At 40.2% G+C, this 24,336-nt stretch overlaps 1 protein-coding gene across 1 annotated transcript; it reads left to right on the top strand.

Annotated features, from left to right (window-relative positions):
* The first annotated feature begins 21,982 nt into the window (after nt 1-21,982).
* LOC133783221 (cytochrome P450 71D11-like) lies at nt 21,983-23,922 on the top strand. The gene is made up of 2 exons (XM_062222767.1): nt 21,983-23,031; nt 23,158-23,922. The coding sequence occupies exons 1-2, from the start codon at nt 22,138-22,140 to the stop codon at nt 23,791-23,793; spliced, it is 1,530 nt and encodes a 509-aa protein (XP_062078751.1). The 5' UTR covers nt 21,983-22,137; the 3' UTR covers nt 23,794-23,922.
* The last annotated feature ends 414 nt before the right edge of the window (nt 23,923-24,336 follow it).

Below are 24,336 nucleotides of genomic sequence, written 5' to 3'. Positions count from 1 at the left end.
TTGAGTATATTAAGATTCCCGAGAGTGGGGGATTGATCCCGGGAGTGTGGTTTTAGATTGTGAACCATTTGTTAATTTATTTTATTAATGGATTATAATTGGTTATGATTAGGTAACCGCTAAGGAAATCTAAAGGTTGATCGTTCTCAAGGGTCGTTCTTATATTATTTCTCGCTTGAACCTGAGGTAAGAAAACAATGTATGAATATAGTTGCACCCTGTATATGTGTATGACATGCGTGGTTTGTTATTGAAGCATGTTGGTTGATATATGTGGACATGGATTGCATATTAAATGCTAGTGACTGTTGATTACCTGCATATGGCACTAACTAGTCAGGGACACTAACCTAAAGGTTAGAAATGACATAAGCACTCTAAATGAAGGGCCGAATGAAGATTAGATCTAATCAATATCAGCACTGAATGACTCTATGGCATTAATGATGGACCGACCCTAAGGTCGATGAACTTATAAGCGCTTGACTAGTCTAAGACTAGTACTCAGAGCCAGGGCATAAGGCCCCGGTGACTGTTGTCACATGGCTAGGGAACGATGTTCCAATGTTATGACTCTATGGTCATGAGGAAGGTTATGTTGGTGACTATTCATCATACACCTATCCTGATCAAACTTATGAAAGGATAACTTATCAGTTAAGCCCTGGTGACCCTATCGTCACATGGCTAAAGGGAGCTGTACCCACTTTTATGACTTTTGCTACTGTCACCTATCTATTTTGGACTGGTAGTTCTGGATGAATATTACGATCTTTGTTGATATTATATCATGCTTTATTGTGTTTTCTTGCTGGACCTTGGCTCATGGGTGCTATGTGGTGCAGGTAAAGGGAAAGAGAAGCTCACCCAACCTTGAGTGGAGAGCTGAGGTGGTGTTGTGTACATATTTGGTTGCTTGACCACCACGGCCAAGGAGTTCTCAGAGGGACTAGGGGTTTACCCTATTTTTGCCACTTAGGTTGGCGGGGATTGTAAATTTGAAACAATAGCGACCATTTTGTATTGTAAACAACTTATAAACATTTTGAATGGCTCATGAGCAGTTTGTTTACTTAATGAAATGTATCCTTTCCTTTTTACTGGTTTTTCACCTTAACCTGATAATAACACTTAGATCACGTTTTTAACCAAAGGACTCGGGTAGCGGGTCAAATTTCCGGTTCACTGTTCACCGTAACTGTTCTGGGGTAACCAGGGCGTTACACGAACCCACCGAGCATGGGGACAGCATCATTCTGGCAACATAAGGAACTCAGAGATAAGCTCTGCAGTTAGGGCCCCCCCACGGCATGATAATGCACGGGGACCTACCTACCAGCGCAGGCCTCCCCCTAACGCTCGGGAAGTTCCAGCCCGAGGAGGCAACCGAGGGGATAGTCGGTACCGCCATAGCTAATCGAGGTTCAGAGATGGCCATGGATACAATGAGGCCGACTCAGGTAGAGGGAATTCTTGTTGGAGAAATGAAGAGAGAGGTGGAGGCAGAAGCCCACCACCTAGAGAAGACCAACAAGCGAGACGTAATGCTGGGAGGCAGCCCAGAAAAAACAACATCTTTAACTAGCTCGGAGCAAGCGAGCAACGGCGAGGAGACAAAGACTTAAGGGATGTACTCAATGATCGCCGGGAACGGCACGACGAGTACATTCCTCCGGCAGCAGAGGCCCCGGCGATTCTTGAAGCCGTGCAAGCCCAGATAGATGCCCTGAACCAAGCAGTGCAACAGCTGGTCGGGGGAAGAACGTCTCACATCGAGTACGACAGGAGAAGGGGCATTCCTTTCGTTCAGAGGATAGCTGTGACAGAGTCTCCTAGTAAGTTTAAGATGCCCACACTTCCAAACTTTGACGGGTATGGTGACCCGGTATCTCATGTCAACAAGTTTGAGATACAGATGGACATTCAGAAGGTGTCCGAAGACGCTCGGTGCAGGATCTTCCCTGCAACACTTTCTGATGCTGCACAGGAGTGGTTTTTTAAATTCCCTCCTGCAAGTATTGTATCTTGGGAGATGTTCGTAAATGAGTTTTACGAACAGTTCTATGCGGGTCGTGTGCACCCAATTGAGGCAAACCAGCTGGTTGAGATACGCCAGCAAGAAGGAGAACCACTGAAAGATTATGTCCAGGGCTTTATGGGAGCAGCTGCTAGAGCCAAAATAGTGGGGGACGAAGGCAAAATGATGGCCCTAACTGCAGGAGTTAGGCATCGTACGCCTCTTTGGAGTAGCCTCAGGAAGCATGGGGTTAAGACTACCCAAGAATTCTTGGATCGAGCTGACCGATACATAAAGCTCGAGGATGCCATTGCCAGCGAGGGAAAGACCCCAAACAAAGGTAAGGGGACTGAAGACCCCGCCAAAGCCACCAATGGGTCAAAACCCAACGGCAACGGTAAAGGCAACGGGAACAGCAACGGCAAAAATGGGGAAAAGAGACCCCATAACGAACCTTCTACCTCCGAGAGTAAGCGCGCTAAGGGCAACCGTTATGAGCCACGGTTCACTAACTACACTGCCTTTGTCGAGTCTCGAATAGAGGTGTATCAGGCCACAAGTTCCAGTGTGCCTTACAAAAGACCCGCTGCCATTCGAAAGGATATTTCGAAAAGGGATACCACCAAGTTCTGTCATTTTCATAACGACTACGAACACGATACGAACGAGTGTAACCAGCTGAAAGATGAAATTGAGTTCCTTATTAGACAAGGACACTTGAGGAGACACGTACGGGCCTCGGGGGATACCTAACGAGAGGTTCCAGGTGGCAACGAGCAGGCGCCTACACGCCAACGCTCGCCACCTTTGCAGCCTGATCCTGTAGCTGGCACTTTACTCACCATCTGCGGAGGCCCGTACCTTGCGAGAAACAGCGGGAAGGCAAGGGAACGATATGCTTGGTCCCTACGCCACGACCAGGACATCAAGATGATGACTGTGGAGGACCGGGCATCAAAGAAGGCTCGGTCAGAGGATGGTGAAATAACCTTCTCTGACTGCGATGCCCAGCATGTCCGATTCCCGCATTCTGATCCGCTGGTCATGGATGTTCAAATTGCCAACATGATGGTAAAGAAAGTGCTGGTCGATACAGGAAGTTCAGTTAACATCCTGTATAAATCTTCGCTGGAAAGAATGAAATTGTCCGTCAAGGACTTGGAGCCCTGCAACCAAACAATTTACTGTTTCTCTGGCGAGGGACTCGCTCCAACAGGGTCAATCAGGCTTCTGGTAACAGCAGGTACAGCGCCCGCTACCAGGACATTACTCACTACTTTCATAGTGGTCGATTGTCCTTCAGCTTACAATGCTGTAATTGGAAGACCTATACTGGTTGACCTTCAGGCCTTCACCTCAATATGGCCCTTCGCCATGAAATTCCCAACAGACGCAGGGGTAGGACGCGTGTTGGGAAATCAGAGGGAAGCAAGTGAGTGCTATAATGCCTCAATTACTAAGGCCAAGAAGGGAATGTCGAGGAACGCTCCCCCAGAAAGGTTGCAGATGGCCATTGATATACAAACCCAATCAGGTGATGAAGTCACCAAATAGGGTGTTGCCCAAAGTGAGGATAGAGACTTAGATCCTCGCTTTGGGGATTTTGAGGAAGATGTTGGACCTGTCGAGGACCTTGAGGAGGTCTAGCTTGACGAAGAGTTTCCGACCAGGGTTGTAAAGGTCGGAAAAAATTTAAAAGCAACGAACAAAGCACACACTGGTGGAATTTTTAAGGAAGAACCAGGAAGTTTTCGCCTGGTCACATAAAGACATGGCTAGGATAGATCCTGCAGTCATCAGCCATGTCCTGAACGTCGACAAAAGCTTTCCACCCGTGCAATAGAAAAGAAGGTTGCTTGATAAAGATAGATCGAAAGCCTTAAAAGAAGAAGTTGAAAAACTAAAGGAGAATGGGTTCATCAGGGTGGAATTTTATCCATTGCGGGTCTCTAATCCAGTACTGGTTCCCAAGCCTAACGGCAAATGGTGAACCTATGTGGATTTCACAGACCTTAATAAAGCCTACCCTAAGGATTGCTTCCCACTCCCAAGGATCGACCAGCTTGTCGATGCAACTGCAAGACATGAGATCCTCTATTTCATGGATGCATACTCAGGATACAATCAAATCAGTATGCATCCCCCTAACGAGGATCACACTAGCTTTCGGACCGATACATGGTTATACTGTTATAAAGTAATGCCCTTCGGATTGAAAAACGCTGGTGCGACTTACCAGCAGCTAGTTAACCACATGTTTAAGGAGTTGATCGGAGTAAACATGGAGGTATACGTAGATGACATGCTGGTAAAGTAAAAAAAGGCAGAAGGACATGTGAAGGATTTACAAGAGTGTTTCAATGTCTTGAATAAGTATCAAATGAAGCTAAATCCTCTCAAGTGTTCCTTCGGAGTAGGATCAGGGAAATTTTTGGGGTTCATTGTCAATTCGAGGGGAATCGAAGCCAATCCCGAAAAGATCAAAGCCCTGATAGATATGAAATCACCAGAAAAAATCAAAGATGTGCGAAGTTTGACTGGGAGGATTGCCGCCCTCAGTAGATTTATTTCAAACTCGACGGATAAATGCGTCCCTTTCTTTAATCTACTTAGGGGCAACAAGAAGTTCGAGTGGACTGACGACTGCGAACAGGCTTTCCAAGCCTTAAAAGTCCACATGGAATAACCTCATGTCTTATCAAAGCCTATAGATGGAGAAACTTTGTTCATTTACCTGGCGATCACCGAATATTCTGCTAGTGTGGTGCTGGTGAGAGAAGAAGAAGGTGTACAAAAGGCGGTGTATTATGTAAGCAAGAGGTTAATCAGGGCCGAATTGAGGTATCCCCCCATTGAAAGATTAGCCTATTGCCTAATTTTGGCTTCGTGAAAGTTACGTCCTTACTTCCAAGCCCATCCAATCACAATCTTAACTGATCAGCCCCTTTGGCAAGTTCTACAAAAGCTAAAGGCTGCTGGTCGTTTGTTGAAATGGGCAGTCGAACTTGGGCAGTTCGATATAACATACTCACCACGAGTAGCAGTAAAAGGACAAGTCTTGGCTGATTTCATCGCTGAATTTATTGAACTCCCAAATAGCGAGCAGAGCGAAAAGCCTAGTGCGCCTGAGCCTCAAGACGTAGCTCCTTTGTGGAAGCTTTTCACTGACGGATCGTCCAACAAATCTCACGCAGGAGCAGGAGTGATATTGATAACGCCAGAAGGGCATCGATTTCACTGCGCAATTAGGTTTGATTTCTTCGTTTCAAACAACGAAGCCGAGTATGAAGCCCTACTCGCTGGGTTAAGGTTGGCCAAGGACATGAGAATAAAAGTGTTGGATTTATACAGTGATTCACAGTTGGTAGTGAATCAGGTCTCAGGGGAGTATCAAGCACGAGGTCTGAAAATGGTGGCCTATCTGAACAAAACAAAAGATCTATTGGCACAATTTGAGAAATATACCCTCCAGCAAATACCTCGAGATCAGAATTCAAACGCAAATGCCTTAGCCAAACTCGCGAGTGCGAAGGATGCTGACACTTTAAATATAGTGCCTGTTGAGCGGCTACGCGAGCCGAGCATACGAGCAGATGAAACCAATATGGAGGTCTAGTTAGCAGATACATGGATGGCACCATACTGGGAGTATCTCACGAGTGGTGTGCTACCAGCAGATAGAAACAAAGCCAGGACCCTTCAAAGACAGGCTACTCGGTACATACTGGTCGATGGTGTTCTATACCGAAGAGGATACTCCATGCCACTGCTCAGGTGTGTTACGCCAGAAAAGGCTAAAGAATTGATGAAGGAGGTACATGAAGGCTTCTGTGGAGATCACGCTGGGGGGCAGAGCTTATCAAAGAAGATTTTGAGGCAGGGTTATTTCTGGCCGACCATGAACGAAGACTCGATGGAGTTTGTGCGAAAGTGTGATAAGTGTCAGAGGTTTTCCAAGATCCCACCCGCAGCTCCTAATGAGTTAAAGCAGATGCAAAGTCTGTGGCCTTTCACAGTGTGGGTTATAGATTTAATCGGATCCTTGCCAACAGGAAAAGGTGGAGTAAAATACGCAGTTGTAGCAGTCGACTACTTCACCAAATGGGCCGAGGCCAAGCCACTTGCAACCATAACAATAAAGAAAGTACTTGATTTTGTCATCAAAAACATTATTTGTCAATATGGATTGCTCAGAAAGATTGTCTTGGACAATGGCACCCAGTTTGACAGCGACCTATTCACAGACTTCTGCGAGAGGCATGGAATCATCAAGAGCTTTTCTTCAGCTGCACATCCACAAGAAAATGGTCAAGTCAAAGCAATAAATAAGACATTGAAGGATACCCTAAAGAAAAGGCTTGAGGAAGCCAAAGGGGCATGGCCAGAACAGCTGCCTGAAGTACTTTGGTCGTATAGAACTTCTCATCGAACAACAACAGGTCATACACCGTTTTCCTTAGCATACGGGTATGAAGCTATGTTGCCAGTCGAGTTAGATTCGCCCTCACATCGAAGAATCACATACGACCAAGACCAGAATAACCAACTGTTGGTGGAGTCCCTAGACTTGATTGAGGAGAAACGAGAGAAAGCCCAACTCTGGGTAGCTGCGTACCAGCAAAAAGTCACTTGATATTTTAACTCCAAAGTAAAAGAGAGAAAATTCAACGTCAGAGATTTAGTACTTCGAAGAGTTTTCTTAAACACCCGTGACCCGGCTGCTGGAGTACTCGGACCAAACTGGGAAGGACCTTACCAGATTGAAGAAGTCCTTCATCCAGGCACATACAAACTTGCACGCTTAAATGGAGATCTCGTTTCGCGCTATTGGAATGGAGAACACTTGCGCAAGTATTATCAGTAAACAGTCCTTCTTAAAGGACTGACTTGTATTAATTGTCACTTTTTACACGTTTTGAAAAAGGGTTAGTCATGTTATATGGCTAATCGCTTATAAGTGTAAGATCTGTCAAAGATCACTCGTAAAGACATGTTTAGCCCATTTAAATACGAGATTTATAAGGGACTGTGCGCAGCCAGTCATTCTTGCCAAACTTTGTAATTTTTTACAAGTACTTGTTCATTACGTGTGTTGTTTTGCTGTATAATAAGTTTTGCATTTGATACCGAGCAGTAATGTTCGTACAGGTCGTTGTCAAGGAAAGTGACCAAGGACCTAAAGCTCCTCACTCACTTGGGGGGCAAAGCATACCAAGAGGTATGTAAACACATGAACAAAATAAGTGAAAGCATGCTACGGTACTTAGAGTATTTTTCAAAATTTATGCCTTGTTAAAACAAGCCAAAGTACTATGCTAAGTTCGGTCATGCAGACATATATTATAATAAAACATAAATATTATAATGTCATAGGAATCCTTTTACACCGCGAGCAGTATTGCTCGGATGTAAATGTTAAACTAAAAGGTAAAGCTGCCCATGCAGCAATAAAAAAGAAAAAAATGTCTTAACATCATGACCCGAGGGCCATGCATGGAAAAAAAAATAAAATAAGTAAAAATAAAACAGGCTAAGAAGCAGCAGGAGGATCCCGGGGAGCATTCTGGTCGACTGCAGCTTCCCCTCCTTCGATCCCCGTGGCCAGCGAAATCTCTGGGGAGGCAGGAACTCTGGCCCTTTCTTCAGCAGCCAATCGAGTAGTATAGCGAGCCAACTCAGCCTTCCTGGCGTCCTCTGGAAGGTAGTCAAAATTGGCACTTTGATTGTGTTTCTAGAACTCATAGAAACATCGAAGTGTTGCATTCTTGTACCTTTCCAGATCTTTGGCATTTGTAAGCCTGAGCGGCTCCACCTGGCTCTGGAGGACAGCAATGCTTCTATCCTTAGTAAGATTCTCCTCCTGAAGTCTTTTGACTTCACGCCAGTGGGTTCGGCCAACATCTTGGTATTCATCTCTCTGTTTTTTGGCATTTTCCAGAGAAGCTTGCTTTTCTGCCAACTCCGCAACCAAGGAATCCTTCTACTGGGTCACCACCTCCAGCTCCCCCGCGTGCCTAGCCTCCGCGGCTTGAAGCTCTTCAGTTAGTTTCGCTCGGATCTGCTCAATGCTCGCACCCGCACATGCACGAGCAGCAGTCATGGTTAGCATGGCCTGCAATCAAAGAATAAGAGTTAGACCAACTTCAAAAAAGGAAAAGTCAAGACCATTATCACAAAAGAAAAGGAAGAGTGCTTACACTGGCCACTTCATTGAGGGCCCTATTGAGGATCTGGTCGACCCCCATGGTTTCAACGTCAGCAATGGCCTCTCTGCAACGGTCATGCTTAAGGATGTGGGCGAGGCAATCCTTGGCTGACCTTAGGGAGTGACCCGATAGTCTGTCCCTAAGGAGAACACCCTCAGCTTGCTGGGCCTGTTCAGTAGGAGCCGTAAGTGAAGGATTTGTGGCAGCATAAGGAGGATGAATTTCCTTCTCAACAGAAGCAGGAGGTTGGGCAGATGGTTGGCCAGAGGGCCCATCCTTTGAAGGATCGGTTGCTCGGTTCTTCTTGGCCGAAGGTACTTGACTAGACTCGCCGTCATGTTTCTTGGTCGATTTTCTCTTTCGAACCAAGGGAACCTCTTCTTCTTGAGTGCTGTACAGATCGAAAACATTTGCGAAAGCCATATTTGCAAAAGAGACAAATATGCAGACAGTAAGCCAAAAATAGATGACAAGTTATGGCACATCAGAAAAGAGATAAAGAAAATTACAAAGTCCAATACCGGAGCTATTACTACTTGTCGCTACACTATTGACTCTACTAGTCATACACTCACTCTCTGGCATGAAGAAGTCTGGCCCTAGATTTGGAGCATATGTAAAATTGTCGTCCCCGTCAAATAAATGGCAGGGAATTGGCAAGTTATCTAAGAGTGAAATAGCAATAACGTTTTCGTCAGAAGACTCGTCTAAGTCTACGACAGTCTCGATTGCCTTTTGTTTTCCCTTCCCTTGAGGGGCAGAAGACCTTTCTGCTGAGGGAGTGCCAGTGGGTTCCCTGATTGTAACCCCAGTCGGTCTCCGTCGAGTAGAAGACGCTGGTGGTTGCTGCTCGGGATTTCCCTCGGCAGTGGCACTTATTGTTATATTATTTTATAATATAATGTAAAATTATATTATATTATAATATAATGTTTTAGATTAAATAAATGTGACAAAGTGTGTCACATATTGTAACATATAATAAAGAGTTACAATATTTAGTTATAAGAGATATATCCAAATAATGTAACATATTTGGTGTTACAAATTTGTAACTTCCAAATATTACCCTTTATTGTGTAAGATTGTTGTTACATAATATTGAGATGAATTTCATAAAAGCCATATGTGATATGGCTGTTAGAGATAAGATTTTAACCCCAATAATGTGTTTTGGGAGTTACAAAATCATTTGGGAGGGTTTGGAACCGTTTGGAAAAATAGCACGATTTTTGTGCTGAAATTGGTCAGTGGCCGTGGCCTGTGGGTCAGAGACCAGTGGCCGCGGCCACTAATGTCTCTGGCCGCAGCCACAGGCCAAAAACTGACCAAATTTTCAGTTTTTTCAATCTTTGTTGAACGGCTCAAAAAACCCAAATAACTCCCAAATCTCTTTTTTAATTCCATATTAATCCAATTAAACATTGGTAACAGCCATGGGGGTTGGTGGAATTTGAAATTCAAAGGGTGTCTCTAAACTCTATAAATAGGAGCCTATAGCTCACTTGTAAGACACAACTTTTCTATCCACTAGAGCACTTGGCTAGAAACACCTTAAGGCTTGATAATTCCAGAAAGCTTTTCCAATATCTGAGAGAGATCCCTTAGTGCTTGAGTGTAACGTCCCTAAGGTAGGGTACGTCTGCCACATACTCGTAATTCTAGGGTTTACGAGTATGTAAGGCACTTGACCAAAAGAATTAAATAAAATGATACGAAGAAATACAGAAAATTTAAAACTTTTATATAAACTTATTAGAAGAAATTATTACACATATGAATACTTTAAATTTAAGGCAGCCATATGAAAACTCTAAACCATTATTGCATTGCTACTGAGTCCGTGCTCCACAAGTTGCTCAACAGCTAAAGCCACACCTGGAAAAATGTTGGAAAATAACATAATGAGCTAACGCTCAGTAAGCAAATCTCATGCATACACATACACATGAATGTCGTGAGTTTGTAGTGCACATATACTAATATGCTGACTATATACTTATGCATTTCATTTATTGCTCATGCACTTTCAAACTTTACTTTTATGCTCTTTCTTTTAGTTTCACATTTTTATGGGCCCAATATCACTTGTGCACACTGTTTGATTCAGCCAATGCCTGCAGGGCTTGCTACACATATCATATAGAATCCCATGGGTTCTCCTTCGGCTAGCCATCATCTCAGCTAGGCTCATCATAACACTCATTTCATCGTTGCCATAGCTGCCATACTTATTACACATATGGAGGAGAAAGACGGAAACATGGCAAACATATCTGAATGGTCAACTCTGACCTAGCTCACACTAGTGGGCAGCCACTATAAGTCTTATAGACTTCCGTCTTCTTTACTGAACTTACTTGATTGCTTCATCAAAACAGTGGCACCCTTTTTAAACATCTTATTATCACTTTGCTTAAGCCTTGTGTCATTTAAATGTTTAACTTTACATAAGACTTTTCAAGGCATTTCATAACTTTTCTCATATTCATATGCATGGTCTTATATCACATAATAATGTATCACATAACTGTACATGCCATGCATACATGCTGATGCTGAAATGCCAATGTTCATGTTCATGATTCATGTTGATGGTATTCAATCAAGGCATTGTATCACATCTCATATAACTCAAAACATCTTTAGTTATAATACATGAAGCTTTGGGTTGGTGGCGTTGTTATACCTTAATGTAGAGCTATGGCTCAGGTCTAAGGTTTCCAGCCTAAAAACTTAAACGCTTCATATATCATAACATATAACAAAATCATGAACATAACAGTAATCCACACATTCATCAACATAAGAACACATACTTGCACATAATTCATATCAATCTTAACCAAGTAAGACATCTTTCACATATCACGAAATTCATCAAAGTCATATCACACAACACTATCATGATATTCATATAACCATTCTTCACATACTTATCATATGCATCATCATCATACCATACTTAACTCATCAGATGTACACAATCAATGTAGTCATGCATCTTACACTTAAGCACAAAAGGTGAGATTTACTTACCTTAGGTCCTTAGCTTATTTTAAAATTCCTCACCAAGAGTCAATCAATCAAATCCATACAAATCCAAAATGATCGGGTTCCACAATAAGTCAAACGATGATTTTCTGAGACTCAAAACGTACTTCGAAACCTCGAACACTAAGTTTCGACCGTCGGTCTACGGTGGATCGCGGTGGCTCGTGGTGGGCCCACCACCCAACTATGGTATATGTAGGAACAAGTTATTGGGTTTTGAAGCCCACAACACGAGGAGCACGATGGTGGTGACGGATCAGAAAACGGATGCCCGAGGTGGCCGAATCGCAACTTTGAAGTCGCGGGGTGGCCGAACTTAAATCGAGTGGTTGAGGTGTTTAATCGGCGAGTGAGCTCTAGATTCCCGCGTAGGGCGATAGTTCGGAGGCCTCTGAATCCAACGGTCTGGCGCGTGGCTAAAAATGGTGGCCGGAAAGTACTCCTGCGTCGTCGGCAACAGTAATACGCAGAGGAGAGAGAGAGAGAGAGAGAGAGAGAGAGAGGGGTTTTCTGAGGAGAGAGAGAGAGACTCGGGTAAAAAAGAAAGGCTGAAGCCTTTTCTTTTCTTTTTTTTTTAATTATTTTTAAAATTACACTTGGACCCAAAATATTAAAATTCTTTTCAAATAAGCCCTTTAGCAAAACTTTCTTAATTTTATAAAAATCCCCAATTAAAATTATATGACATTTGGGTCCAATACTTGACTACTCAAGTTTCTCTCTCTTTAATCTCATTAAAAACATAAAATCATATTTTAAACACTATTTTTCCATTACTATTTCTTAAATTTGTAAACTTGTACATTTTATGTATTAATACTCTGATTTATTATAAATAAATGTATTATGAAAATGTTGGATATTACATTGAGTTAGGGGGAAATAAGCTTTTGGACAAAGGTTTTATACCTTGTTCAAGTTGGTGATCCCCAATCCTCTTCACTTAGGTTGTGTAAGTGAGAGTTTGCTTTTGTTTCTGTTCTTCTTTCTATTGCATTGTTTTCTACTTATTCTCTTGTTCCTATTACTTGTATTTCTTGTTCAAAGGTTGTAATCTTCTTTTCTTTATTTCAAACATTTTAGTTTACTTGTAACATTTTGCTTTGAGTTGTAATTCCACCATTCTCTTCTTCATCATCATCTTCTCCCTTTCTTTGGTTTATTTGTATTTTTAGTTATAGAGCTGTAACCTTATTTAATCAATCTATATTTACTTGTAATATTATTGCATAGAGTTGTAATATTATAATCATTTCCATTGAGGCAAAACAATATTTTCCTAACATTCAAAAGCTTATCCCTTTTTTGTTTCAATGGAAGGGGAAACCATCAAAATCATGAACCAAGACCTAGTAAGGTTGGATAGGTTTGATGGATCCAATTTTACTAGGTGGCAAGACAAGGTGAGGTTTCTATTAACCACTCTCAAAATCGCCTACATCCTTGAGTCTTCCTTGGCTCCTCTAGCCGAGCCATCCGACAAAGACACTCCCAAGGAGGTGGAGAAAAGAAGGAAGAGGGAGGAGGACAATCTTCTTTGCAGGGGTCATATCCTCAACACCTTATCCGATAGGCTCTATGACCTCTACATCGAGACCAAATCAGCCAAGGAGATTTGGGATGCACTTGAGAAAAAGTTCAAGGCGGAAAAGGAAGGTACCAAAAAGTTTTTGATATCTCAATACTTTGATTTCAAATTTTTTGGTGATAAACCTATTCTTCCTCAAATACATGAATTGCAAATTATTGTTAATAAATTGAAAGTGTTAAAGATAGAGCTTCCCGAGGCCTTTTAAGTTGGTGCTATTGTGGCTAAATTACCATCAACTTGGAAGAGCTATAGGAAAAGAATCCTTCATAAAAATGAGGATTATTCTTTGGAGGAAATCCAAAAACATATTCGAATCGAAGAGGAATCGATATGTAGAGATAAACTTGTGGAGGGGTCTAATGGAGAGACTTCCAAAGCAAATGCGGTGTCACAACCAAAACATCCCAAAAACAAAAGGAAAAAGGGTAATGAGAAACCTTTGGGTCCAAAAACCAACCCAAACAAGTTTAAGGGCGAGAAAGGTCCTTGCTTCGTGTGTGGGGAAAAGGGTCACTATGCTAGAGAGTGTAGACATAGGAAAGACCAACAAGGACCTAAGGTGAATGCAACTCAAGAGGAAAACATAGTTGCTACCCTCAGTGAGGTGAATGCGGTCCAAGGCAAGGTGAAAGGGTGGTGGTATGATACATGTGCCACCGTCCATGTCACCTATGACAAATCATTATTCAAGACCTTTGAAGAGTCAAAAGGCAACCATGAGATACAAATGGGCAATGAGGGAAAATCCAAGGTACTTGGCAAAGGTACTATTGATGTCTACTTCACCTCCGGCAAGAAAGTTACATTAGTGAATGTACTTTATGTTCCCGAAATGAGTAGAAACTTGGTAAGTGGTGATTTGCTTGGCAAGCCCGGCATTAAAGCCGTTTTTGAGTCCGGTAAACTTATACTTACCAAATCAAATGTATTTTTGGGAAAGAGGTACTCTTGTGAAGGTATGGTCAAATTGTGCACCAATGATGTAACTTTCAATGTTATCAATAAAAATGTTAATTCCGCCTATATTGTTGAGTATGATTCTTTATTTTTGTGGAATCTTAGACTATCGCATATAGGTTTTTCAACAATGAAAAGAGTAGTAAAATGTGGTATGATTGCATGCAATATTAAAAACTATGGTAAATGCGAATCATGTGTTAAGGCGAAAATGATTAAGAAACCATTTCCTAGTGTAGAAAGATCATCTAATTTACTAGATTTAATCCATAGTGATCTTTGTGAATTGAATGGTGTTTTAACTAGAGGTGGTAAAAGGTATTTTCTTACTTTTATAGATGATTTTAGTAGATATACCTATATGTTTCTTTTAAAGCATAAAGATGAGACTTTTGATGCTTTTAAATTGTATAAATTAGAAGTTGAAAATCAACTAAATAAAAAGATTAAGGTGCTAAGAAGTGATAGAGGAGGAGAGTACTTCTCTAATGAATTCAATACATTTTGTGAAGAAAATGGTATAATTCATGAGTGCATTGCACCTTATACACCACAACACAATGGTGTTGCCGAAAGGAAAAATAGGACTTATCTAGAGATGATAAATTCTATGTTGGTGTTTTCTAAGTTGAACTTCAACTTATGGGGTGAAGCGCTTTTAACCGCTTGTCACATTCTTAATCGAATACCGATGAAGAAAAATGAGATATCTCCATATGAGTTATGGAAAGGAAGAAAACCCAACATAGGGTACTTCAAAGTGTGGGGGTGTCTTGCATATTGCAAGAAAAATGAACCTAATAGAACAAAGTTAGGTTCAAGAGCCATAAAGTGTGCTTTTGTCGGTTATGCCAACAATAGTAAAGCTTATAGGCTATTAGACTTAGAGTCTAATATTATGATTGAATCTAGAGAGGTTGAATTCTTTGAGAATATGTTATGTGAAAATAATTCTCAAGCTTCAACATCTCTAAAGGAGAATTTGTTATATGAGAACAATTCTCAAGCTTCTACATCCAAAGTTGATTCTCAAGAGGAGAATTCTCAAAAGGATGTAAAGCAACCCTTTGAACCTAGAAGAAGTCAAAGGCTTAAAAATCATAAAAGTCTAATAGTGGATGGGATAGATCCTCAACGAATTTCGTTCTATATGGTAGAAGGAAATAGAGAGGAAGTCATTAGGAAAATTCCTATTGTACTTCTCGTTGAGGATGATCCTAAGACTTATAGAGAAGTTATGCAATCGAGAGATAGTGCATTTTGGAAAGAAGCCATCAATGATGAGATGGATTCCATTCTTTCCAATAACACTTGGGAATTGGTAGACCTCCCACCGGGGTCTAAGCCAATTGGGTGTAAGTGGGTATTTAGGAGAAAATACCATACTGACGGCACTATCCAAACCTTTAAAGCTAGATTAGTAGCAAAAGGGTTTAGGCAAAAAGAGGGTATCAATTATTTCGATACCTATGCGCCTGTTGCAAGAACAACTTCTATAAGAATTTTGTTCGCTCTAGCTTCTATACACAACTTGTATGTTCATCAAATGGATGTCAAAACGACATTCCTTAATGGTGACCTCAATGAGGAGGTCTATATGGAACAACCCGAAGGGTTTGTCTTACCAAAATATGAACATAAAGTGTGTAGACTTGTAAAATCCTTATATGGATTGAAACAAGCTCCTAAGCAATGGCATGAGAAATTTGATCAAGCCATCATGTCTAATGGGTTTAGACATAACAATGGTGACAAGTGTTTGTATTCCAAAACTTGTAAGGGATATGTGACCATAGTTTGCTTATATGTGGATGACATGCTTATTTTAAGTAATAGCATGAAAGTGATAGATGAAACAAAGAGGTTTCTATCATCAACCTTCAAGATGAAAGATCTTGGAGAAGTTGATACCATACTCGGTATCAAAATAAAGAAACATAGTGGGGGTTTTGCGTTAGGGCAAGCCCACTATGTTGAGAAAGTATTGAACAAATTTAACCATCTCAAGGTTAAAGATGCCAATACTCCATTCGATCATAGTGTAAAACTAGAGAAGAATGAAGGAAGACCGGTGGCTCAATTGGAGTACGTTAGTGCTATAGGGAGTCTAATGTACGCTGCCCAGTGTACTAGACCTGATATAGCATTTGCGGTAAGTAAACTTAGTAGGTTTACAAGTAATCCAAGTGTGGATCACTGGAAGGCAATTGGAAGAGTCCTAGGTTATCTTAAGAAAACCAAAGGACTAAGCCTTCACTACTCCAAATTTCCTTCGATTTTAGAAGGATATACAGATGCAAGTTGGATATCCAATCTTGGGGACAACTTGTCCACAACTGGTTGGGTATTTACACTTGGTGGAGGTGCAATTTCTTGGGGTTCCAAGAAACAAACCTGTATATCTCATTCCACTATGGAAGCAGAGTTCATAGCTTTAGCTGCTACCGGCAAAGAGGCCGAATGGTTAAGGGATCTGTTGATAGAGATTCCCCTAATCAAAGATAATGTATCTACTATATCGATACATTGTGATAGCCAAGCGACATTGGCTAGAGCATACAACGAAGTGTATAATGGGAAGTCTAGACACATTAGTCTAAGACATGGATATGTAAGAGAATTGATTCAAAGAGGAGTCATCTCAATATCCTATGTGAGAACTAGTGAAAATCTGGCAGATCCTTTCACTAAGCCACTAACGAGGGATTTAGTGGCTGCATCATCTCGAGGGATGGGACTTAAACTCCCTAAAGAGATTCACGATTGATGGTAACCTATCTTAACACTAGTTATTAAACTAGTGTTAGGTTCAATAGGTAATAACAAGTCATTCAAGTGAATATTAGTTGTACTCAAAACAAGTCTCATATGAGATATTGAGTACTTGTGTGTTACCATGTGGAGGGTTAAAACCGAAAGGTTTTTTAATAGAGTTCAGTCTTGTAAAGACAAGTATTTTTGGTAACAAAATACTGTAAGAATTCTACCTATATGGACCTAGGGGTGGTGCCGCCTCTCATGAGAATTGGGAGTATTCTCAAGAACGTCCATGAATGGAAAGTGCACATGGCCATTAACGGTGCAAAGCGAGACATAGAGGTCTCAAGTGAACATTGCAAAGGAGTGTGTGTTATCACCGATTTGTCATCATGAAAAGAAGGTTCAATGCCTAGTGCAACCTAATTTTTCGACAAATTTTGTGATAATTACACTATAGTAAAGTTCAAGTTGAAAAACAGTTTACTTTATGCACTAATGCAATGACTCCTATAAGAGAGAGTTCTTATTTAATCAAGTGGGGGATATGTTATATTTCAAAGTATAATGATTGATTAAATAAGTGTTACAATAGATAACTATTTAATCTTGTGGGGGAATGTTATATTATTTTATAATATAATGTAAAATTATATTATATTATAATATAATGTTTTAGATTAAATAAATGTGACAAAGTGTGTCACATATTGTAACATATAATAGAGAGTTACAATATTTAGATATAAGAGATATATCCAAATAATGTAACATATTTGGTGTTACAAATTTGTAACTTCCAAATATTACCCTTTATTGTGTAAGATTGTTGTTACACAATATTGAGATGAATTTCATAAAAGCCATATGTGATATGGCTGTTAGAGATATGATTTTAACCCCAATAATGTGTTTTGGGAGTTACAAAATCATTTGGGAGGGTTTGGAACCGTTTGGAAAAACAGCACAATTTTTGTGTTGAAATTGGTCAGTGGCCGCGGCCTGTGGGTCAGAGACCAGTGGCCGCGGCCACTAATGTCTCTGGTCGCGGCCACAAACCAAAAACTGACCAAATTTTCAGTTTTTTCAACCTTTGTTGAACGGCTCAAAAAACCCAAATAACTCCCAAATCTCTTTTTTAATTCCATATTAATCCAATTAAACATTGGTAACAGCCATGGGGGTTGGTGGAATTTGAAATTCAAAGGGTGTCTCTAAACTCTATAAATAGGAGCCTATAGCTCACTTGTAAGACACAACTTTTCTATCCACTAGAGCACTTGGCAAGAAACACCTTGAGGCTTGATAATTCCAGAAAGCTTTTCCTATATCTGAGAGAGATCCCTTAGTGCTTGAGTTAGGGGGAAATAAGCTTTTGGACAAAGGTTTTATACCTTGTTCAAGTTGGTGATCCCCAATCCTCTTCACTTAGGTTGTGTAAGTGAGAGTTTGCTTTTGTTTTTGTTCTTCTTTCTATTGCATTGTTTTCTACTTATTCTCTTGTTCCTATTACTTGTATTTCTTGTTCAAAGGTTGTAATCTTCTTTTCTTTATTTCAAACATTTTCGTTTACTTGTAACATTTTGCTTTGAGTTGTATTTCCACCATTCTCTTATTCATCATCATCTTCTCCCTTTCTTTGGTTTATTTGTATTTTCAGTTATAGAGTTGTAACCTTATTTAATCAATCTATATTTACTTGTAATATTATTGCATAGAGTTGTAATATTATAATCATTTCCATTGAGGCAAAACAATATTTTCCTAACACTTACCGCCGCGGGTTCACTCATATCCTGGTGAGGGGCCAGGAGGCCAGCCAGCCTCAAGTTAGCCTTAGTGACCAGAGACTTGACGCTCTTCTCACCATCTGTCATTCTGGCCAACGTGGCAGACCTCAACACCATGTCTGGTGTTGGGTCTGGTCATAACCATGGGCCTGAAAAGCACAAGATATTTCAAAAAAATACAAGGAAATTTGCTGAGTAAAAACAGCGACTAGTGGAAAAAGGCATTTACCTCCTCGAGCGAAGGCCAGGTTATTCGCAACCATGTCAGGCGTAAGGAAATACTCCTGACTGTATTTCCCCACATTGGAGATGTGGGTGGTGTCACTTAGGAAGGTTCGGGTGGTCTCCTGGTGACAAAAATGAAAGAACCTCGTACCAGACTGTTGGGGGTTGGATTTAAGGGCAAAGAGATAATTGACCTCATGGGGGGTAGGCTCTGGCCAATTTTTATGTTTATAAAGGATATAGAGTGCAGCAGGCATCCTATATTCGTTGGGTGTAATTTGGAAAGGGGCGACACCAAAGTAGTTCGCCACCTCCTGAAAGAATGGATGGAGAGGAAGGGCAGCCCCCGCCTCTATGTGATACCTCGACCAGGCGCTGTAAACGCCTCCATGCAAATTAGCCTTCTGTTCCGCAGTGGGGATTTTGAGAGTTACCCCAGTGAGGCAATATTTCCTGAGGTAATTAGCAAGCAACCTGGGGGTTACTTGGCTAAGTGGAGAAAGATACCACTCGACATCAGGAAGAATTGAATGTCGAGGGCGAGCCCTAACCTGGATAAGAGGGTCTGGGACAGTGTTTTCTCGACCACTGGTCGAGGGAACCCCAGCCTGCGAATCAGGCTGAGTTGGAGGGTTTGAAGTATGTTCAGGCTTTTTCTTTTGGGCAGTGGATTTGACACAACCCATTCTGGCTGCAGATGGTTGAGGTCTGGAAGGAGAGAGTCTAGAGAAAGGAATCTCGTGAATGCACTGGGCAGGCTGTTCTTCACCTTTAAGCAGTTGCGCAAGAAGATCGTCTTCGATCGGCCTCTCACCTCCCCACAAATCTAGCATTAAAATCTACGAACAGAAAAATTGGGAGGTGAGGATGAAGAGTCTAGAAAGTCGGTTAGAATAACGCTGGCCGTGTATAAAAGTCAAACTTTTATACAACAACATTTTAGCAAAAAACTAACTTTTCCATGCGAACAGTTTGAAAAACAGATCAAAAAGTGAAAGTAAACAGTTTTTTTTTTTTCTGAAAAAGCTTTTTCAACTTCAGTAAGGGCGGGAAAAACTCAGTTTTTCAACTAGCATAAAAATCAAATTTTTACTTCGATTTTACGTCCTAAATTTATGATCTCGACTATCAAACTGATTCATAACTCCTAAATGGAAAAGATACACCATCCTATCTAGCATCACTCGATAAATACCCTATTTTCATGCATCTCAACCCAAGAACGCAGACAATATCAGAACCTAAAAGCTAACTTACATCGGCATGCACAACAAAAATGAAGAGTGCAAAAGTTCTAAAGCTTACCGATGCGAAGATTATGAAGCTTTGAAGAAATTCCGAGCGTAGGTGAACAAACGACTGATTCCTGGAACGTCGAAAGATGATCTTCAGGGAGAGTAGGGGTTCTGACTTAGGGTTTCTTGATAGAAAAATAGCTTGCGTAAAAAGAAAAAGGAAGTTCTGGAGGCTATATATTTCGTTTGCAGCATGAAAAAAGAGGTAATCATAAGTTTCCTCTTTTCAAAGAATGGGGGAGAGTGATAGCTGTCAATGGATTGCTTGGGAATCGAAAAGGCATGATTAGACAGGGGTATGCCACTTTTTCCAAGAAGGCACGAACTACTCTGAGAGATTTGGTGGGGTAATCGAAGAGTCATTTTCCTTAAAGTTCATTTATTGCTGGTCGTAATAAATAAACTTGGGGGGCAAATGTTATCCAAAAAGCAGGCATGGGTGACGTGGCAGACGTTTTTAACACGTGGCTGACACCTGGCAGAAGTTTTGTTCGACCATCGACCAGTGAAATTCCCTTGACATAACATTTGGATTTTATATACGACCAGCCTGGTCGTATACTCCATATATTTTGACATAATCTTGTACAATTGTAATCATATTCGAGATTACCTCCCATGATCCATGATGATCCGATTATTTAGGAAAGAATATATGTAACTAATTCGTGTAATCCTCTTTGAGCCTATAAATAGAGAGAAATAGCTCAATGAAGGGACTTTTTAGCTGATTTAAGTTTATACTTTACAAGAGAATTAGAGCTATTATCTTACGATTGTATTATTCATCTCTCTAAGGTCTGTGAAACTCAGAGAACCCTAGTTCTTTGATCACTCCTTTGAGATTCAATATCAATAATAGCTTAAGTGGACGTAGGTCATTACTAATTCTTGGGGCCGAACAACTATAATATTTTTGTGTCGTTTACTATTCTTTCCATTAGATCTGTTTCAATACCTTTTGTCACATCAAGTATTTAACTCCGTGTCAGTTGACCAAAACGAGGGTCAACATCTTTAAACCCTCGGTCGTGGCGGTCGAGCAGCTGCATATTTACACATCGTCACCTAAGCTCTCCAACTCAAGAATGGTCCGGATTTCTTTTGCCTTTACCTGCACCACATAGCACCCGTGAGCCGAAGCCCAGCAAGAAAACTCAATATGCTCATGAATAGTAATAACATGTCATTAAATCATAAGGCACATGCCTAGCAAATATAGCCTTATTCAAGTATGCAAATAAGTTCACGTAATGATGGGCATCTAGGATAAGGAATCCTGCCCTCCTGAGTGGATGACTATCAAGTCAATCCTAATCCGATAAGTGATTTAACACTAGTGGTTCCGGTAACTGTAATGCCCCGAAATCCCTAATGCGATTTTTTTTTTAATTTTAGTATTTTTTCGAGATCTACAAGATTAGAATGAGAGAGTGAGAGAAAGAGCGATGTGTGAGAGAGAGAGAGTTCAGATTGAGAGAGAAAATGAGTGTTTGAATGTTAGGGGTATTTTTATCTAAAAAATTAAAATTGTCATATATTTAAAATAATAACATATTAAAAAAATTTACTAAATTATCATGCGTATAACATGAAATTTCCTTCTTGCTATTTGAAAATATTTCAGAATAATGTAGAGTCGGTAGCCAATTTTGATAAAATTTATACCTTTGTCAGTAAGTTTCTCTAACAACCCTTGGATCTCAAAAACTTGTTTTTTTAAAAAAATAATCCAATGGATACTATTGCTTGAGGTATGTAATCCTCGAAATGAAGTGAGGGATTAGAAAGGCCCCCAAGTAAGAAAGACTATTAAGGAATCATATCTTCCCTCTATACATCTCTTTCACACACCTGTTTAATATGTCTTTAAAAGTACAACCGGAACTGTTCAAAAAAGGAAAAAAGTTTTGTAATTAAAGTGAAGATTTTATGGACCCATTCTCCAAATTATTGTGTCGTTACCTATCAAATTCAAAATTTTGTTTTTATTTTACAATTTAATAAGCAGGACTAGCAAATTATAACGTTATGGAGTCCTTTATATTTAAATTTAATAAGCAGGACTAACAATTTATAACGTATGACCTCATGTAGTCCTCATGTGGAGGTGCGGAGACAAATATCAATACTCATCCTTATCCCTATCTAACTCCATAACTCCACAGCTATATGAAAGCTCGTCCTTTTAACCATAATTATTAGTGCAACAATATATTAGACCTTCAATCTCATTGCTTTCCAAATGGATCTCCAACTACCTTCTATCCCAATCCTCTTCTCCTTCGTTTTTGTGTTTATGGTAGTGATTATAGTTTTGAAAAGAGGTCAAACAAAGAACTCAGTTTCAAAGCTACCCCCAGGACCATGGAGACTACCATTAGTGGGAAATACGCACCAGCTTTTCGGCTCTTTACCCCATCTTAAACTCAGAGACTTATCCAAGCAACATGGGCCACTCATGTTCCTCAAAATTGGACAAGTTCCAATTCTAATAGTTTCATCATCAGAGTATGCTAAAGAGGTCATGAGAACCCATGATGTTGTTTTTGCATCTAGACCCCGAACTCTTGCTGCACAGATCATTGCATATAATTGTACGAATATTATATTTGCTCCATATGGTGAGTGTTGGAGACAGCTCAGAAAGATTTGTACGCAGGAGCTTCTAAGCCCAGCAAGAGTTCAAACTTTTCAACCCGTTAGAGAAGAAGAGCTGTTTAATCTTGTAGAAGGGATAACTTCAAAAGTTGGGTCAGCTATCAATCTTACTGAAATGGTTAAAAAATCATCTTATGGCATCACATCTCGGGCTGCCTTTGGCAAGAAAAGTAGAGACCATGATGAGTTTATATCGATTATGGAGGAAACTATCAAGGCAGCTGGAGGGTTTGAGTTTGCAGAGATGTTTCCTTCTTTGAGTTTTCTTGATTGGACAAGTCGTCCTAAGTTCGAGAGCATCAAACTAAGGTCTTCAAGGATATTGGAAAATATCATCCAGGAGCACATAAAAGAGAATGAAATTTCAGCAGAGAAAGGTGGAAGACATGAAGACTTGGTTGATGTTCTTCTGAAGTTTCATAACAATGGAGATCTTGGGTTCACCATAACAAGGGACAATATTAAAGGAGTAATCCTTGTAAGTTTCATCAACATCACCTTCTTTATATTATCAAAGTTATTGTTATAGAATAAGTACTTCTTCTATAAGTTTGTGAAAATAAGCATGAAGAATAATGAAATGAAAAATGGTGACTTATTTCAGGACATCTTTTTGGCTGGAAGTGAAACATCGGCTTTATCTGTGGATTGGGCTATGGTAGAAATGATGAGAAATCCTAGAGTGATGAGAAAGGCTCAAGATGAGGTGAGAGAAGTCTTTGGCAGAAAAGGGTCAGTGGATGAAACATCAATTGATGAGATGAAATATTTAAAATCAGTTGTTAAAGAAACTCTAAGGTTGCATCCTCCAGCTCCTTTGTTACTTCCAAGGGAAAGTAGAGAAAAATGTGACATAAATGGTTATGAGATACCTATGAAAACCAGAGTAATGGTAAATGTTTGGGCAATTGGAAGAGATCCCAAGTATTGGATTGAACCTGAGAATTTTCTGCCAGAGAGGTTTTTTGACAGTGCTATTGACTTCAAGGGCAATAATTTTGAGTACATTCCATTTGGTGCTGGAAGGAGAATATGTCCAGGGATGTCATTTGGCCTCATCAATGTTGAGCTTCCTCTAGCATATTTGCTATACCACTTTGATTGGAAACTCCCCAATGGAATGAAACATGAAAATTTGGATATGACAGAGTTATTTGGTATTACAATGAGAAGAAAAGATGACTTGTACTTGATTCCTACTATTTATGATCAGTCTTCTATAGCAAAAAATCATATATGATCTGTCATCTATAGAAAAATCTCCGATGAAGTAATTAGATCTAATGTTAGACAATGTTGAACTTTGTTTTGAAGGTTATTAAAGTTCACAAATATTGTGATTGGAATAAAGCAAGAGTATATTTATGAAGGACAATTCTTCAATAAGGGCTTCACTTTAAGCCCTATCGGTAGGGCTCTCAGTGTTTCTCGACCCGGGAATAGATTTTGGTGCGATTTTTTTTATGACCGTATATATTGTAACTATTTAGAGCATCCTGCAAATTTTCAGAAAATTCCGAATAGTTTACAGTACCGAAAACTAGGTTCAAACATATTAATTTCCACGCGCATAAAAAAATTAGTCACGCGTGCAACAACATGTTTGAACCAAGTTTTCGGTACCGTAAACTATTCGGAATTTTCTGAAAATCGTGCTGATGCTCTAAATAGCTACAATATACACGGTCATAAAAAAAATTCGTGCCGAAAACTGTTTAAAGGTCGAGAACATTGAGAGCTTCACCAGTAGGGCTTAAAGTAAAGCCCTTATAGAACTGCTACT

The sequence above is a fragment of the Humulus lupulus genome, chromosome 6 (assembly GCF_963169125.1).
Source record: "Humulus lupulus chromosome 6, drHumLupu1.1, whole genome shotgun sequence".
Lineage (NCBI taxonomy): Eukaryota > Viridiplantae > Streptophyta > Magnoliopsida > Rosales > Cannabaceae > Humulus > Humulus lupulus.
This window is presented reverse-complemented; position numbering and strand designations above follow the sequence as displayed.

Excerpts from the sequence above, each read along its gene's own strand:
- LOC133783221 (XM_062222767.1), top strand. The coding sequence starts at position 22,138 with ATGGATCTCCAACTACCTTCTATCCCAATCCTCTTCTCCTTCGTTTTT. Across the intron at positions 23,032-23,157 it reads ATATTAAAGGAGTAATCCTT|GACATCTTTTTGGCTGGAAG; the intron begins GTAAGTTTCATC and ends GACTTATTTCAG.